This window comes from Camelus ferus, chromosome 22 (assembly GCF_009834535.1).
Source record: "Camelus ferus isolate YT-003-E chromosome 22, BCGSAC_Cfer_1.0, whole genome shotgun sequence".
Classification (NCBI taxonomy): domain Eukaryota; kingdom Metazoa; phylum Chordata; class Mammalia; order Artiodactyla; family Camelidae; genus Camelus; species Camelus ferus.
The window spans coordinates 7221801-7241356 of record NC_045717.1 but is presented as its reverse complement, the minus strand read 5'-3'; the positions used below and the strand labels follow the sequence as shown (position 1 = coordinate 7241356).

At 36.1% G+C, this 19556-nt stretch overlaps 1 protein-coding gene across 9 annotated transcripts in view; it reads left to right on the top strand.

The window, feature by feature from the left end:
* Positions 1 to 19556, top strand: part of RANBP17 (RAN binding protein 17) — a 275746-nt gene that overhangs the window by 195161 nt on the left and 61029 nt on the right. For all 9 annotated transcript variants that reach the window (XR_004314233.1, XR_004314237.1, XR_004314235.1 and 6 more), the window contains 4 exons: positions 1088 to 1151; positions 1242 to 1350; positions 13050 to 13153; positions 18889 to 18977. Coding sequence is in view for 3 of the 9 variants with exons in the window: in XM_032465107.1 (XP_032320998.1) it covers positions 1088 to 1151; positions 1242 to 1350; positions 13050 to 13153; positions 18889 to 18977 (366 nt within the window). In the remaining 6 variants the exon portion in view is untranslated. The remainder of the gene's footprint in view (positions 1 to 1087; positions 1152 to 1241; positions 1351 to 13049; positions 13154 to 18888; positions 18978 to 19556) is intronic.

The window sequence follows — 19556 nt, the reverse complement described above, 5'->3', positions numbered from 1 at the left end:
CACTTGAAGATGGTGTGAAGGAAACGAGCCAGTGTATTCATTGGGGCATGAATGGAGCCCCATACGGTTATTATGGCCTGAAGAAAGGTGTAAGTATGTAGAGAATGCCCAAGAGGTGCCCCAGCAAGAGCAGAAAACACGACTAGGGTTAACCCCAAGTAAGAGTGGAGGGTGTTTCTATACTGAATAGATGTTCTAAGAACTCACTTCAGCTCTTCTTTGATGACAGCATGAAACAGAAATTGTTTAGGCCTTGTGATCTTGTTCACGATTTTTCAACTTTATTCTTATTCTGAGTTGAACTGTTCAGGTGATATGATACAGGAGAAAGAACATGGCCTTTGTAGTCAAACCTCAAATCAAATCTCAGCACTCTCAGTCCACAGCTGTGTAATCTTGGGCAAGTAACTTAATTTCTCTGAGTTTTCTTATCTACAGATTAGACATAATAAGTAATATTTAACAATATAATTGTGAAGATTAGATGAGTTAACAAATATAAAATGCCTTGCACCTAGTAGGTCCTTAAGAAATACTAGGTCCTTTAAGCCTGTCCTTCAGCACTTGATGATGTGCAGTCTTCGACATCCTCCTAATTATATTTCTAGTCTTCTTCATCTAAAGCAGGATTTACTTAGATCTCTGCTAACTCAGCTCATGTTTCTCAGAATTGAATAATTTTCTCTTTCTTAATAGTCTATGATGGGTCTTTCATAATTATTTTTTATGAAATAATATGAAGTGAAAAGAAGTTCTCAAGTTATACCCAAAATTTAAAAAGGGTCAATTTTAATTTCCCACTATCAAGGCTTTAATAGTTTAAAAAAAAAAATTGTCTTAATTATAAAATTCATTCTTCCTTTCCATAACTAGAATATGTATAAGATAGGAAAAGTAATTGCACTGGTTAATAATGGATTATCATTTTTAACAGAATGGAAGGCATTTCTATAGGAATAATACTCTCTAGAAACAATATTTATTCTTCATAAAGAGAAATTGATGCCATTATAGCTCAGGTTATTTTGTGATCTATTACTTATTGATAAGACAATTATATTTCCTCAGATTCCTTAACTTCTATTACCTATATCCTTTTAAAAAAACTTGTGAAGATAGATGCTGTGAAATTCATGCTAAAAAATCATACGGTGAGTCTAATTTCCTTTAATTAATGACTAGAGTTTTCTGAGTAGTTTAGGTAACATTAGTAACTTTGGATGCTCTTTTGCTTTTATTAGAGTGAACACTTCCCCTTTCTTGGCATCAGTGACAGTTACAGTGTCAGTGACTTCAGGTGCCGAACCACCTTCTACACGGCCCTCACTCGTCTTCTGATGGTAGATCTAGGTAAGGTTAAGAATTTAAGCTTGATTAATAGGGGGTCAACAGTATACTTAGCATGAACCAAGAAGTATCATATTAGTGAGTACCGCATTTAACTTACTGGAATTTGCCATTTTTGACAGCTCTGCAGTTTCTACAACTTTCTAAGATTTGAGCAGTCACTTGTTAGCACTCAGAGCCAAAAGATGTACCTGTATTTAAAGTGTTTTTTTTTCTCACTTCAAATAGTACTTGCAGTAATTCTTTATGTCACAATTTATTTTCTAGATATCCTTTTATTCATTAATTTTACTGTTATGAATTGAAGAATAATCTTAAATACAGAAAAGCTTTATACCCAAAGATTTTCTTTGTAATGACATTTACTCTAGAGAAAAAAATGGAAACGATGCAAGTGCCTGACAATAGGGAACTATAAAGTTATGGCACATCCACTTACTTGATGAAATAGTCTGTAGTCATTAAAAATCATGATTTGAAGACAATGTAATACATGAAATTTTATGTTATATTAAGTAAAAAAGTAAGATGTTAAGCTGTGCAGATGATTATGAGTATGCCCACGGGCGGGGGGAGGGAACAGTGCATCCAAAAAAAGGCTTAAGTGAAATTCTTCAGAAATGTTCAATGCTGTCATTGGGTAGTGCACTATAGGGAACTTGTCCTCATTTGTGGTTATTTGAAATTTTCTTAATTGTATTACTTTTATAATGGGAAAAATTAACTTGTTTTTTAATTTGTTTCATTGAAAAGCTAAAGTTAGTCAGAAGTATCCACAGGTAGGTAGTTATCTTAGGATGGGCACTTAAGTCTCTCTGTGTTGACCGTCTTGTTCTGGATTCCCATTTTTCCCCATGTTCGAATACTGCAGGTTAAATTAATCAGTTTATAGACACATGAGACCATTCAATCAATGATATCATCCTTAGAGAATATAATACTAATAATACTTTTTTCTTCCTTTCTCTTGCAATGTATTGATTGATCCATCAACTTAAATATGATTTTTTTAAAACATGATCATATGTAAGGAAAATGGATAAATAATTGTATTTTGCACATGAAAGGCATTGACCCTTAAAATGGAAAGATGACTAAACCTTTCTCTGCTCCAAGTCTGTATTATTTTCATGCATTTCAACAGAATAAATTACCAGAAAGACGAACAGCCAAAAGTTGAGAGAAATGCAACTAGAATGATTAAGGAGCTTAGAGGGATTGATTTCTAAGGAAAGATTAAAAGAACCATGTATGTATAACTTGGCTAAGTGACAACTAGGGCTTGAGGCAAAGAGAACTGTCTATAAATATTTGAAGAGTGTAAACCAGGCATGCAAAACCCAATCATCTGCTACCTTAGGCAAGTGGGAGATCTGAGTGACAGCTTTGCATACTGCACACTGGCCTGAATTACCTCTCGGCTGCTGCCTTGGAGAGAAGAGCCGCCCAGACGTTTTGTCATCATCCTTCATAATCATTTAGAGAGCACACTGTGCCGAGCTCTGATGGTGAGGAAAAGACTCAGGCATACGGCCCCTGACCTCAAGAAGCTTGCCTTCTTGCTTTCCTGGTTGTCCAGGCATTAAAGGAGATCATGAAAACCCTTGTCTAACTATTTCCTAAACCTTAAAAATGTTCTTTTAATGGCTGTCAGGACAGAGTGAAAGAAGGAGGGAGACCAAAGTTAAAGAGAACTAGCCGGAGGAGATTTCCTAGAGGTAGGTTTATTTCACACACGTCCTCAGGACCTGGAAATGGAATGAGTTAAGATCCGTTTTCATATGGTCATCAGAGACAAAAGAACCCCTCATAAATCTGTGGTGGCTTAAACAGCAGGGTAGCACCGTCAGCATTCACAGCACTACTACACTTAGTATTGCGTTGATAACTGATAGTCATGATGTTGCCCAGAAAGATCCTGCATTGTGCACTGCCTTTTTGAAGACTACTTCTATTTAGTATTAATGTAAATGTGAGATGTGAGAAACTGAAGTAAAAATATATAATTTGAATAATGGGTTTTTATTAGGTTTTGCAAGATTAGATTCCTTTGAAATATTTAACCCAAGACAATATAAAGCATAAACTGATATTTTTTAGTTCAAGTTTTTCTTTTTTACAGGTAAATATTTGTTACATTGAAAGCAGTTTTTAGATACCTTGGGAAAAACAGAGAAAGGCTATGTGGAAGGGCCCGGTACATGGAAAATGCTCAATATAAATAAATTGAATCTGGGAATAGATAAAATTAAAAATAGCACCTATACTGAAAAATGGAACTTATACATTGTTTGGAAAGAAACGTTTTTATTAGTGTTTTCCCCTTTTTTTAATAATTAAACATATTATAATTATATATATATCGAGGGATGATTTGTGGTATATATTACCAGAGCTTTCTTCCCTTGGTTAAGAACCAGAGTTGATTTTCTTCCCAAAATATGTTGAGCTCCTTTAGGATATAGACTTTGCCTTTTTCTTGTTTTCTAGCACCAATCTCAGTATCTCTCCATTGTAGGTGCTCAGTTAGTATTTGGTGAATGAGTGACACGCAGGTATACTATAACCAAGATGCCATAATCGTGGCTTCTGAAATCAGCTCTGCCTGCCAGGTTCTCTCTGGGAGTAGCTTTGATCATGGGGCTCTCCAAGGCAAAACAAATCAAGTGGCTGATTACTTTCACAAGTGATTAGCTACACTTGGCCACTCTCGTGCTCCGTTAGTCACTTGTGGCTCTCTGCTCAAGTTATTACTTCATAGACAATCATTTGTTGAGTCTTGCTGAACACAGGTTTATTATTTGAAGTCTTGTCTCACAAACTAGATTGACTGGAATATTGCTGTTAGAATTCCTGTATTTGTGGCTTTCTAGTTTTCTGTTGTGTGTTCACTGTCATGGAAACAAGGGAAAAAGAGTGCTATTGTCAAAAGAAGCACAGATCCATGTATTAAATGAAGAAATATTAGGTAATAAGAATTCCTCTCAAATTAAACAAAGAAAAATTTGAGGAGGAACTTTTTAAATCAGTGATTTTTTTTTTTTTTTTTTTTTTTGGTAAGACTCAAATAGAAAAAAATACCTAACCAAACTGCTTGCAAAGCATTTGGATGTGATTCTTGGATTGAAATATAAAGCATATTCTAATTGAATCCTACAAAAGAATTTGAATGTTTTGTCTATAAACCACGCACATTAGAGTGAAAAAATTGGGTGTCACATTAATTGGTATTTACTTTGGAATGCTTTTTGGTTTCTATTCAATAATTTGTACTTTGTCTGAATTTAATTAGGTGCTATATGCCTCAGGTTGTATTTCAGATTAAAATGTGGAGTTTTTGGCAATAAACAGTTGTACCACTTTATCAGATTGCTCCTTGGCTAAACTAGATGAAGTGTTCACTTGTATAAAGAACAGCACTGAAAGCATTTCATCATCAGAATGATGTGATGTTTCATGTTGGCAACATTTTTTTGTATTCTAAGAAATTATAAAAATAAATACAAAAAAAATCCCTTCATGAGATAGCATACATACAGAAAAAGATAGGTGACTGACCGTATGTGCATTCACGTTAGCCCTTTCAAGAATCACTTAAAGTTCCCAAGGTTATTTTTAAATTAACTTTGTCAATCTAATAAACTAAAGGAAAGATAATATTACCCAAGCCAGTAAATGGAGAACCTCCAGGGAGCTGTTCAGTGTAAAATACTTGAATAAATAAAAACCTTTTATTTTGTTTAATTTGAATGGAGGTGAATTCAGTTGACAAGTATTGGAGAGGGGAAGTGTGGGAAAGAGCTACAACAAAGCGTTTTGTTTTATGGAGAACTAAATATTATTACTTGCAAAGGAAGTTTTTTACCAACCACAGATTTAGAATTGCTCAGTGTCACAGTTGATTTTCCTTGAACATTTTATGATTGTGCCTTATCTTGAACTACTCAAAAGAGAAGCATGTTGATGGGATCTGAGTGAGCAGTGCTTTCCTCAGATATTCCAACTCTCAGAAGCAGTCATGTTTTTTTATTTTATTTAATTTTTTTAGTCATGTTTTTTAATGATCGTGGGAATATGAATTTTCATATGGTGTTTATAGACGTTAAGAGAGAGTTCTTTCTTCAGAGATGAAGGTAGCATAGTAAGCATCTACCTTTGTGGCTTATAACAGGTGATTGGCACCTGAAAATATCTCTAGCTTAACTTTGAGAAATTTTAAATGACAAGTAAATTACTTGAATAAAAAGGGAAGGGTATTCTAGAAATAGCTACTAAAGATAGAAGTGAAAATACACTGTGGAATGTAACTTTGCTTTTCTTTATTAATAATAACTAATGTTTGTTTATAAATTTATAGTTTGTAAACTACTTCGATATACACCTTCCTACTTGATCCTCACAACAGCCCACATTAAATAAGTATTATTGCATTGTTTATCTGTTAGAAAAGTGAGGTACAGAGAGATTAAATGACTTTCCCAAGGTTAGTCATGTAACTTGTAGCCCTCTGAACACATATTCTCATTCACTTTTGCTAAGCTATTACTTCGCCTTTCACATTCTCAAAATCAATTAGGAATTGTAACTTTTTCTTCCTCATTTTTATTTGAATTATTTGGACTTAATGATTGATTTGAGACTTGGGAGCAGTGAGAAGAAGGGAGAAGGGATTATTTTCCAAGCTTCTATCAAATAAACAGATAAGATTTATGTTTATGATTTGCCCTATATAGGTATATTATAGTTCTGTAGTCAGTGAAAGAATGTGTTCTTATGTCTAATAATTGGCTAAAGCATATTCTTTCTCCTGGAAAAAAGAACACAGAGGTGAATATTCCAAGAGGATTTAGAAAGTGAGAAACTTCATCAGAAATAGCAAATATTCTGATAGGAAGAATACATCAATATATAACCCATGTTCTTGACTTGGCAGAGACTATCTGGGAAATAGACATTTGGGGGGAGGGGAGTGGGCAATAAGGGGTAAAGAAGCAGCTGGAAATACTTAGAATCTATAATGAGATAATTAAGACTAATTAGCTGGCCCTGTAGGCAGAAAGCAGCCCATTAAGTCCAGATCCAGTTTTAATAACTTACCTGGTTCTGAGGGTAGAGAGTCCAGAGCACCCCAGGGAATGAGATGCTTCAGGGATGAAACTTTTAGGGTAGGTTTCTTGGATAGAAAGTATAATGGGCTGCAGTAGGCAGTGTATTTTTCTTCTGGGAACTAAAATAAACATTCTGATTCCCTAGGGAGAGGACCTAAAGGGAGCCTCAATTTTCTCATCTATTAAATGGAAATATCTACTTTGAAGTGTTGCCATGTGGGTGAAATAAGATAAAGATGTGTGAAGGGACCTAGAAGAATTCCTGTCACAAAACAAGTACTCAGTATATATTAATTAAGACAAGTATTTATTGAACGCACTGTTACGGGCACTGGCTGACACTGGGACCTCAAAATAAGGCAAATCCAGTACCCTTAATGCAGCTACTCTGCCTTCAGTACTTGGGCTCTTATTTTCCTGTGGAAACAAGAACTGATGACACTTCCTGACAGACACTGAAACATCCTGCCTTCCTGAAGCCGTAAGTCATTTCAAAGGCAGCTAGAACTTGTAGGCAATTTAGAGGGCAACTGAAATGAAAACCGAATTTGAGCCCAAGATAAATCTAGTGATGCACATTTCTCAAGACTTTTTCTAATAGGACTTTAGTAATGCTATCCTAATGAAGTACTGGGGAACAGCAGGTGATGTAGGCCGAGACCTGCAAAAGTCACTGGCTCTTAAGAGATTACCTGTTGGTACTCGGTTTTAAATGGGTTACAGTTGACCCTCAGTGTCCATAGGGGCCAGGTTCCAGGACCACTCCCCTGATACCAAAATCTACATTTGCTCAAGTTCCTTATATAAAATGGCATAGTGTTTGCAAATAACCTGCACACGTCCTCCCATATACTTTAAATCATCACTAGATTGCTTATAAACCTAATACAGTGCAAACAATTGCCACCTGTGGCAGATTCAAGTTTTGTTTTTTGGAACTTTCTGGAATTTTTTTCCTGAATATTTCTGATCTCTGGTAGGTTGAATCCATGGATGTGGAGTTTGTGGATATGGAGGACCAGCTGTACTTTCTTCACTCACTGCTTCTATATCTCCTTGTTTGTGTTTGTCTCTACTCTTAATTCTCCCTAGTTTGGAACAGAGCTCCGTAGCATTAGACTTGATGTTACCAACTATATTAGTTTCCTAGTACTATTTTAACATATTACCACAAACTTAATGGCTTAAATATTACAAACTCACTATTCTGAGTACATTTAAAGGGGGGAAGGGTGGGAAGCAAACCCAGATTTTTGTTGTTGGGTTTTGGGGGTTGTTTTTGAGATTCACATATCATAAAATTCATCCTGTTAAAGTGTATAATTAAGTGGTATTTAGAATATTCACAAGGTGTACAATCATCACCTTTATCTGATTCTAGAATATATTCCAACCCTAGAAAGAAATCCTGTACCTTAGTCACTCCTCATTACCCCTACCCCCAGCCCCTGGCAGCCTTTTTTTTTTTTTTTTTTTTTTTTAACCCTGGCAGCCTTTAATCTACTTTCTGTCTCTATGGATTTGTCCATGCTAGACATTTAGTATGAATGGAATCATATAATACAACCTTTGTGTCTGGCTTCTTTCATATAGCATGCTTTTGAGGCTCATCCATTTTTTAGCATGTATCAATGCTTCCTATTTGTGGCTGGCTAATATTCCATTGTTTGGATATACCACATTTTGTTTATTCATTCATTAGTTGACGAATAGCTGAGTTGTTTCCACCTTTTTGCTGTTATCTAAATGCTGCTCTGAACATTCGTGTGTTAAGTTTTTGTATGGACATATGTGTTCAGTTCTCTTTGAGTATACACCTAGGAATAAAATTGCTGGATCATATAGCAACTCTGTGTTTAACTTTTTGAGTAACTGCCAAACTGTTTTTCACAGTGGCTGCATCATATTATATTGGCTGCATCATATTATATTGGCTGCACCATTATACATTCCCACCATCTTAGGTTTCAAATTATACAAAATAAAAAATGAAGTGTCCTCCAAATAAAATATCTGAAAGCCAACATATTAATTATATACTTATTCATGTATTTGTAAATACTATTTATTTGTATTTTAATGTGAGTTACCTGAGGAAAAAAATTGAAAGTCATAAAATGAATAACTTTCTGTTAAATCAGATCCTTGAAAATCTAGTAGAGGGGATTTAGCTTTGGGTTTTCCCTAAAAGCTGAAGAATTATTATTTTTATCTATGCGTGACTGAAACCTTATGATGTTATGTTAATATTTACTTTTCCTGCTGCCAATGAAAATATTAGCCTATAAACTGACACTTCGTCTTCAAATTATACTGGTGTGTGGGCCCTTATCTCTTTAGAAAAAAACTGGCAGCTTCAATTATTATTCATAAAATGATCACACATAACATTTGGCGTATTAAATACATGACTGCATACTTGAATATGAAGTTATAACAGAGTGAGCTCATGTTTTCTCTTTCCATATCAGAAACGGTAAATGATACCTCTGTGAGTAATACAAATTACTCTGTGAGTAATACAAATTAGGACAAAATTCGTTAATAGGTGTTGTATAAAGTTGTTGGCATGACATAAACAAAAACGACCAGTTTTCTAGCTTAGAAGATAACAACTTATCACATTGAGTAACAGGAACAGTGCTAACTGAAACAAACATTTCTGTAGGAATAACGCACCCTTGTCCCTCATTTGCCTACATTAAACCCTAGTGATTTGCTGAGGAATTCTTTTCTCCTCAGAACCAAGCTAACTGTTCTTCACCCTCTTCTAACTTCATGCACCTGCAAAATGAAGATTCTCTGACCCTGACTTAAGTTCCCACCTCTGACACCTTCCACCCCATCAGAGACATGGGGGAAGACAGTGAGGTTGGGAGTGAAACATACCTTCCTGGGGACCCTGGTTCACTGGCATTTACCAGCCAGAGGGTATTGAACAAACGGTGTAACTCTTTCAGCCTCTCTGTTCACACAAAGAATGAAGAAAACCATACCACTTCGTAGGATTGTTGTGACCATTAATGACTTGCAACAGTGCTTTGAACATAGTAAGAACATAGGTGGTTATTTAGTAAATTAAGTACCGGATTCAATGCCTACACATAATAGGCACTCGGGAAATATAACTGCCGTTATTCAATCACTACACAAATATTTCTTGAGCACCATACCCTCTAGGCACTGAGGATACAGCCATGATCAAAACAGAGCAAGTTTGGAGGAGAGGGTATAACTGAGTGGTAGAGTGCGTGCTTAGCGTGCACAAGGTCCTGGGTTCACTCCCCAGTACCTCCATTAAATATATAAGTAAATAAATAAATGTAATTATCTCCCCCCAAAAAACGAGCATTAATTAATTAATTTTAAAAAACCAGACCAAGTTCCTTCCCCAAGGAGCTTACATTCTAGTAAGGAAGACAATGAATAAATATGTAAATTAATAGCCAGTCATAGGAAGCCCCATAAGAAAAGTGAAGTGGTTTATGGGATTAGAAAGTGGGTACGGGCTGGGGAAAACACTCTGTGGTACTGTTTTAGGTAGAGTGGTCAGGGAAGGCCTTTCTGAGGAAGTGACACTTAATTAGTATTGCTGCTCACATTACTTTCTTTAGTATTTGCTCCTTAACTTCTCCCTGCAGATTTTGGTGGCTTGTCTCATATGCTCCTGATACCCCTATTTGTCTCAAAATTTAAGCAAAGAGATGGAATCAGGAAGTTTTTTGATCTGTAGCTCAGTATACTAACTGAAGGGTTTAAATGTTCAAGTCCTGAGTTTGTCTTTGTTCTGAGTAACCATCCTTGCCTTCTTCCCAAAGGAAGGGCATTGAAGTAGCAACCTTGAGGTCACACTTGATTTGATCACCGTAATCACCCCTCTGAAGTCCATGTTAAACTCAAAACAACAAAAATGCTAATGGCTGTCACTTATTAAGTGCCAGACACTGAGCAAGGGGACTTACAGGTGTTTTGTCATTCAGTCTTCACAGCTAACTTTATGAAGTACATATTGTATCTACTTAATTACAGATGAGTGAAGAGACTTTATCCAAAAAGAGACAGCTAACCAGGGTAGAGCCAGGATTCAAGCTCAGAGCTCTGAAAGCATCCACTCTTTCCAGCACGCTTATCTGCCTGCATTGATCATTATCACCATTCTCATTAGTTCCATATTTAGAAAATACTTTATCTTTTTTTTTAACACCTTTATTGTGGTATGGTTCCTGTACGGAAAACTACACATATTTCAGATGTACAATTTGGTGAATTTTGATAGATGGCAGAAAATACTTTATCTTAGAAGAGTAAGGTTACATAGTTTAAATATAATGTGCATATATGTTTATATATTTAAGGATTTGATAATGTTTACTTCAGTTAGTCATTTTTCTATACCAAATGTTAAGAGAATAAGGTATTTTTAAAATTTACCTTTAATTGAGCAACTATTTTTCATTCAAATACACTATTTCCCTAATATGTGCCAGGCACTGTTCTACGTGCTAAGGCTATAATCCTAGTACTACCACTATTTATTGAGCACACTTTATTTTTGCTGTGTAATAACATTTAATATATACGACAAAGATAGGTATTTTTATCCTTATTTTATAGATGAGAAAACTGAGACTCAAATATTAGCTAAATTATGATTAGCTAAATATCCAAAATTGAACAGTCTGTAGTGGAGCCAGACACTAGGTCTGTTTATTGGAGAATCTTACCTACATCTTCTTCACAGAGAAACACAAAGATGCAGTCTCAGCTCTCCAGAAGCAAAACCAAGATACTATCAATATAGGCTGATAGATCTAATAATTTACATACGCATGTTATAGATGTTATCTCATTTAATGCCCACAGTAACCCTCATCAAATGGTGGGTAGTGGTGGAATGAGGTGAGTGGTGTTATTAGTGTTATTAGCTAACTGCCTGAGTATCTGCAATTCGTGGCAGACTGATCGATCTATCTATGGTAAAGAATCAGGCAAAATGCTATAGGAACCAAAGGAAGAAGCAGGGTACTTTCAGTGGAACCTTAGAGAGTACTTGAAGGGGAGCTTAGCTCAGACATTGGGAAAGCTACTATTTGACCTCAGCTTTGAAAAATAAGAATGGCTTTTGTAAAGGTCTCTAATGTTATCACCAGATGACAGAAAGTGTTTCTGAGGGAACAACTTGGTCACTTAGCCAGTTGACAGAGCAGGGATTATCATTTGGTTTGCCTTACCCTTCACCTAGCACCCTGATCCTTGTCTAGAACAGCATACTAGGAAAGACTCGTGGCTTTTTGACATCTCTTTGTGAACAAAGCTAAGTCCCTGATTCTGTTGGACTTCAGAAATAAATTACATCAGGTAAGAGGGAAAAGAGGATTCACAAAAGATCAGGGTCAGCCAGATCAGCCACAATTTAAGAGTCAAAAGATCCCAATTCTGCCACTGATCTTCTGTGTATGTGGCCTTGGACCTCAGTCTCCTTATCTGTAGAATAATGTATAGGCAGGTGTGTCTCAAACATTTGCATGCATCTGAATTACCTGAAGGGCTTCTTCAAACAAAAATTGCTAGGTCCCAGGAGATCTGGGTTGGAACCTGGGATTTTATATCTAACAGCTTCCCAGGTGATGCTGATGCTGCTAAGTCAAGGACTGAACTTTGAGGCCCATTTGAGAACCACCGGTATCTTCTCTAAGATCTTGTTTCTTCTCTAATGCTCTATTTAAAAACTGATAGAAATCAAGAGGTCTGGACAATATAGTTACACCTCCAGCTAAGTATGCTAACTTAAGCAAGTTGCTCAACCTTTCCCTGCCTGTTTCCTCTTCAGTGAGGTGGGGCTTACAGTTCCCTGTGTCATAGGATGAATGAGAGAACTTTCTCATTTGAAGGCAACCTCTTTTGAAAAGGATACTATATAAATTGTCAATTGTGCGTATCCATGTGTTAAGTGAAGACTCTACCTTCAAAGTGAAAAAAAAATAGAAAATGTTTCTTTTCCCTCTTTCCTTTGAAGAAAAGGAAGCTTATTGTAAGAGGAAGTATACTTATGAAGAATGTACTTAAAATCCAAATGATCCATGAGGGACCCCATCCAATTTGGCAGATAAAAGTTTCCCTGACATTATTAACAAGTTAATTTTTTTTAAGAAAATAAATAAAAGAGAGTAATAACTTAGAGCTATCTGGGCACCTGAGTCTGTGAGCCCTTTAGGGCGTTGGCACCTAAAGAGAGCAGGGGTAAGATCCTGTTCTCTGAGGCTTTTAAAGTGGATTTCCTTGAGGCATCAGGGAAGCTCTGGGGGCCCTAAGAGCTGAAGGGCTGAGATGCCTGGGGCATGAATCGGTTTGATCCAATAAAGAACCAGGAAAAAAAAATGGCTGGTAAGTAATTTTGCTATTTTATTTGGTGCAAAAGAGAAGGCAGAACACCAGAATATTCAATGAGCCAAAACACAAAATGTGGTATGGATGTAAATGCAGGCTACCCCTTCTCAGGAACATTTTGAAGCCTGAATGAAGCACTCATTCTGGAGGATTTATGGACAATAGCATGCCTTTTAAACCGTGGTGACCCTTTTGTTTTTCTGATAGGCGAAGATGAGGACGAATTTGAGAATTTCATGCTGCCTCTTACAGTCTCTTTTGAAACAGTATTACAGATATTCAACAACAACTTTAAGCAAGAGGATGTAAAGGTGGGTTTGTTTCCAAACATGAGAAAAGACGATTTTGCTCATACTAGGGTAACTAGATGCAGGAATATGGTTCTGCATATTTGCATGTGCTCTGTGCCTCATCAGTCTTAACTTCCCAGTTGCATATGTCTTTGAGTTGTACTTTTCATGTAAGCACTTTTCTAGTTTCTTATACAAGTGGACTTTGAGGTCATCAAGTGATTTCAGAGAATCAGCTTATGATTAGATGACACGTTTGTCTCTCGTGGCAGTTAGTATCTTTTAAAAGAACATTTCTCATGGGTACACCACCTTAAACATCCCTGTTCCCTCATCTACCGCACATTGTGTTTCCACATATTCATATGGAGGAATGCACAAACATACACATGCTAAAATACTACATCTCTAAATATTTTTTTAAACAAGAATTTATATAAATCAAGACTTTATTAAATGGCTAGGCATATGTGTATAAATAGGAGCCGGTCTTGAAGTATTGCGTTCTTAAACTGAACAAAGTGATTAGGATAACTGATAGCTAAATAAGGTTTTTATGTGCCTGTGGGAGCCATATTAGGATTGATTTGACAAGTCAGTTCAGCTGTGGCAACAGTCATAATATCTAAGACAACATTATGTTTTATTAGTAAAATCCTTAAGTGTAGCAAGCTGTTTGTGACAGAACAGCCCCATATTTTAATATGGGGGATGGGAACACAAGATCTGCTAAATAGGAATAGCATCTTCTGAAATTCTAATGTATCAGGACTATATTAAATAGATTGACACTGACTATTATTCTTAAAAGACTAATAAATATATCCAGAGAATGTAGGCACTGTTGTTGGGACTTGAGTCTTGTTTTATTGTTATTTGAAATATCTTAAAAATACTGACCATCATTTTGTATGGCTCCTCTTCTCTCTACAAAAAAAAAAAAAAAAAAAAAAATTAACAGTCAGAAGTCAAATAGAAGAATGATGGCCTTTGGTGATTATTTAGTGTAATCCTTCTGCCAAGAAGTAATTAACCAAATACTATACCTTTTCATTTGAAATAGATTTTGAAATGAATGTTTGTCGACATACAGTAGTCATAGAATTTTAAAACCAAAAAGAGATCATAAAGACTTTCTGTGTGTTTATAGTCTTGCTGAAAGTCTTCACTAGAGTTTCTACTCAGGTTAGCTATATTTGAGTTGTCTTCCAAATATTTTTAATGACCCAACAAAATCTTTGTAACTTTAAGGTGGCTATTGCTGCTCTTTGTATCAAAAAGAAGCAATGAGGTTGAAAAACACCATCTTTATAAAAATTACATTTGTCTCATTTGAAGATTTCATTATACTCCAAGCCCGTTTTGATGTAATCCCATCTAGTTTGATAGAAACCATCTTCCTAGAGTCATATTTAATGGAGTTCCAGTGATATATCCCTAAACCAGCAAGTTCTTAACGACCCTGGAAAGTGACTGCTTGATTACACTTTAACGGTATTTGCAAATAAAATCACAAGTAATTAAGGGGAAATCTCCAGGCTTTTGAGCAAGTTTGATGCATGATAACTGCCTGATTCAGCTTCATCTAGAGTAATGCTGTGTAGGCAACAGCTACTGAGATCAATAGCAACGTAATGATAGTGGCAGAATTAAGTGAGTAACCTGAGAACTGTGCCTCAGAATGCATGCAGCTGCCACGAACCAAGGCCACACAGTGCACTCCGTGCTTCCGTCCTAAATGTTCATCAAAAGACGCCCTGCAGGAAAATGGAGTTAGATGCTCTTTATTGCTGATCGTGTCTCTTGCCACATTTATCAGGGAAATTGGATTAGCAGTTGGCAGCTGCAGGTAGACAAGATTCTGCAGTGATTAAATATGCAGCTTGGCTGCATTTGTTGTGACAGACCTTTAGTAAATTCTACTGTAAGCACCATCTGTCTAATTTGTATAAAGAAAACTTGGTGCTTTAAGCTACCGATAAAGAACTAAATCTGTTGCTTTATCATAAACAAAACTTTTGCACTAAATGCTTTTAAATGTAATTTATTAGGTTAAGGCTATTTTTCTATCATGATGAATAAATAATACATGCAAAAAGTGCTTTCAGGTACTTCATTTTGCAAGTACTAGAGATAAAAACAGTTCTGTTTTGTTCTTCAATAAAGTATTTAGTATTCCAATCCACGGGAGGTGATGCTGTTAAAATATCTCTATGAAAATGCCACAGGACTGCCAAATTCATTTAATTTGCAATCCTTACCAGGATTTTCTAACTCCCTATTTATAGATATTTTTCAAATGCGGATTTCAGGATGAACATAAACATTAAGGACCTACGTTGCCAAATTGAAATATGGTTTTGAGGGGAGGAAATGTTGCAAAACTCTTAAATTTATAGCTTTGTTTTCTTACTTAGTCCTAATAAAACTGAAGAGAACATTGAATTTTTGTCTTGGGTTTTTCTTTTCAAAGTAAAGGGGAAAAGAAAGAAATTGCCGCGACAAACCCTGGCTCTGAAGCATTAGTTCACAGTGTATGTTTTTCCGCCTATGATTGTATTTATAGTAAAATATGGTCCAGTCCTCTGACTCCACGTGCATCATTTTTGATTTGGCCGTGATGTCATTGGTTTTAAAGAAAATGAATGAAGACTTCTCTGAGGAAGAGGAGCAGTTAAATAGGAACCTGCTATCTTTAGTCCCTTCGTAAAAACTCCACAATGTTAAATTATTTAAAATCCTAGATTTTCAGCATGCGCACATTAAAAGTTTTCGCACTAAGTGCCAAATGTTGCAAACAGCACTTTAACAGAATGATTTTGCTTTGATCCCTGTAGCAGTTCCTGAATAATTTATCACAGGTTATTGCCTTAATTCTGGAGAGGGATAGAGCAATAAAGGCAGATGAAAACACTCCAGTTGAAACACCTTGGGGCCTGCTCATTCCTCTGACACGGCTCTTTTGTTGGAACTATTTAGAGGTTATTAAGATGTGTCTCCAGAATTAAGAGTATGCTGTAAGGATGAAGACAGCCATCTTAATTCTAAAGACAAAGCACAATGACCCTTCACCTTCTTTTTCTTTGTTGTTATTATATAGGAGAGTTATGAGGATAATATTATAGCTGCCCCCAGTAGTGCCACTACAGTAAAGGGTCTGTCAGACTTTCCATTAGAAACCCTGTTTTGGGGGTCAGGGTGGAAGGAGCCGCATTTCAGCTGTTTCCCAGCCCATCCGTCTCACGCTTGGCACACAGACAACCGTTCACCATGCAGAAGACTGAAGCACCAAGCAGCTTCTCCTGGAACTATCCAAAACAGGAATCTGTAGGATTTGATACCCCAGTCCTGGCCCACTCCCCCCAAACAGCCTCTTTAAAAACACAGGAGCCTCTCACTTTTCACATTAGTCAAGTGTTGACCAACTGCAACTTTCAAAATAAGCCTCTTTGTACTGTTTTAAATGAGATGGTAAATTATGGCTCCACCTCCATTAAATTTCAATCAGAAATTTAATATAAAATCTCACTCTGTGAAATTGTTTGGTATCCTGGTTGAGCACCTAGTTAATAGTTTTCCTTGTCTCATCCCAGAACTGGTTATGTTTTGGCTACCAAGAAAGTACTCCTTTAGGGTTGTTTGAGTATCTCTGTAGATTATTCCAGTTTTCTTGCTGCTTTGAGATGAAAAGTTATTTGAGCATAAGGAATCTGTTTCTTACATTAACACTGCACTTTGCTGCTTATTTGAATCTGTTGAAAGCATATTGAGTTATGATATTGTCATATGCTTCCTCTGCTTTGTAGTAACATTTTCTAAAATTAAACACTGATGTAATTTCATAGATTTGAGTCCGTTAGAGCCCTTCTATTAACTTGGCTTCTTTGAAAGGAAAAATTTTTGGTAAAATAAATATTTACCTTTTTGTGTAATAGGGGTAGTCTAAAATATTTTGAGACTTTTCTACTAGACACAACTCATGGTTCCTGTTGACTAATTTAGAGTTGAATGGTGAGTACCTTATGTATATGTGAAAACTTAAGATTATTTGAAGAGTAGCCTGTAACCTATAAGTGTACATAATAAAAATAGAACAAAAAAGCACTTTAACAGAAAGGCTGCAAGAGTGAATTAAAATAGAATTATTTTTAAGAAAAAAACTTCTTAGAAGATATATTTTGTTCTGGAAGCTATAAGAAACCTGGAAAGCTGAGGAGGGGAATAGGTTCCAGGTGGTGAGAACAGTTTACTTAAAAGGCAAAATGATTTTGAAAAAATAGCAGTCACATGAGAACTAAAGGGAGACTGGCCGATCAGAGAGAAACAAGGACTGGTGAGATTATGAAGTGGAAAAGAGTAAGTTATTTAAAGAAGCAAAAGCAGAAATTCAGGGTTTACAAATTCAGAAATCCAAATTACCATCATTCTATAAGCTGTTAGGCAGTATAGAAAGGGCATATTCTTATAAACAACCTCTAGTTATGTTGAGTCACATTTTAGGTTTAGGGTTTTGCAGGGGTGGGGAGGGGGAGATGAAAAATTACAGCTACTCTGACAGATAAACTGTTTCCTGCTTTGAAATGTTTGTTCGCCATTAAGATGAGGGTCAGGATTCACTTCCAAGTCCTTAATGATAATTTAAATGCCTTCCTAAAGAGATTTTCATTTATTACCAAGAGTGTGAGGAAAAAGGAAATCTGATAAAAAGAAAAGTTTAGAGACCATTTTCTGGCAGAATATTTCCACTGAAACAGTATCTTCAGAAATCACAGTTGCCTGTCTCAATTATCCCACCCCCTTGTTTTGCAATTATGTTTATTTGTACTCTTTGTTGTGACAGTGTAGCATCTGTTCGTAGGTTTTCTTTTTTTCTTCTCAAGTATCATCCTAAGGACAGCTTAATTAAGAATCCAGAATGCAAGTCAGATCTCTTTTATTTACAAGTTTGTTTTGTTTTGCTTTTCTCTAAAACTAAATATTTATGGAACACTTAGACATATGTATCAAGCTCTTGTTAGGCATTTTTACATAAATTTATTCTATTTTTTCCTGACAGTGCATCTGTGAGAGAGGCAGTGTTAGCCCCTTTTAAAGATGAGAAAACTGAGACATAAATTGTCTTGCCTTAATAAGTCTTACAGTTAAGAAGTAAAGCTGGGTTTAAATTCAAGTCTTCTGATACTGAATATAGAACGACTTTTTCCTTACAACTTGTCCTTGCTTGGGAATGTGAGTGCATTCTGAGTGTGTCATGGTACAAATAGGTGACCTGACCAGTTTTATTTTGTCCTAAGTTACTAAGGATATTCCTTAGGGACCTTTAAATGCCAGTGTGCTTTCAGGTTAAGCTTCAAATTGCATAATGGGACTGATTTCTTGCACGCTAATGTGGCTAAGATTTGGTGTTATTAAATAATGTCTAGACCCTGTACATTTCTGTCTTGTAGAATTATCAATCCTCATCTTTTCTTTTCCTAACTTGGCATTATTCAGAAATAAAATATGTTAAGAATCTAAATGTTCCTAAGCTATTGGAATTATAACTTAGCTCAATTTTTAAGAAGCAAAGTAGAGTTGGTCAGCAGATTTGATGGTCTGTTTGCTTAAAAAGTCTATGATTTTCTATAGAACGGTCTGAGCGAGACATTTTAGCTAATGAATCAAAATCAGATATGTGGTCATTATTGCCTGATTATTACTCCATCTGCTCTGTGCTAACGTGAAAATCAATTACAGTGTCTCTTTCCCACTGACAGCGTATGTTGATCGGGCTGGCAAGAGATCTTCGAGGGATTGCCTTTGCACTGAACACAAAGACCAGCTACACCATGCTGTTTGACTGGATGTATCCTTATTACACTGTGACAATACCAGCTCTGTGCACAGAGGGATGCCAGGCCCCTGGCTTTCGTTTAATAGTATGGCACAGTAGGGAAGAGGAAACAAAGCTAAATGAACTAATGTGTAATCAGCTAAAAATTACAGCACAGTGGCAGCAGCACAGATAACTGAGCACAGCATTTGGAAACCCAGCCCAGAGAGGTCACTTTTTTGGGGGCCATTAAATATTGACAACTTAAAAATCACATCCTGAAATGATTGTTTATATTTGGGTTGCAGGGATAATTGTGCCAACGTCTTTAATTCGGGATCAATGAATCCTACCATTTGGCATTTTCTAGGAGATTTGGATTTCTGCTCTATCTCAATTAGCAGGGCTAAGGTCACTTTATCTGTTTGAGGCTTAGCTCATCATGCTGTAGTTTTTCATCATAAAAATATCCATGGGCATGAAAAGGGGGAAATAAATGGTTAGGATGTTTCATTTGATGTAAAACTTGAATTTACCTTTGCCAAGGCTTAGTACAGACAACAAAATAAGACAACAAAGAAACAAACATCCCCCACAGAAATGCCTCTTCAT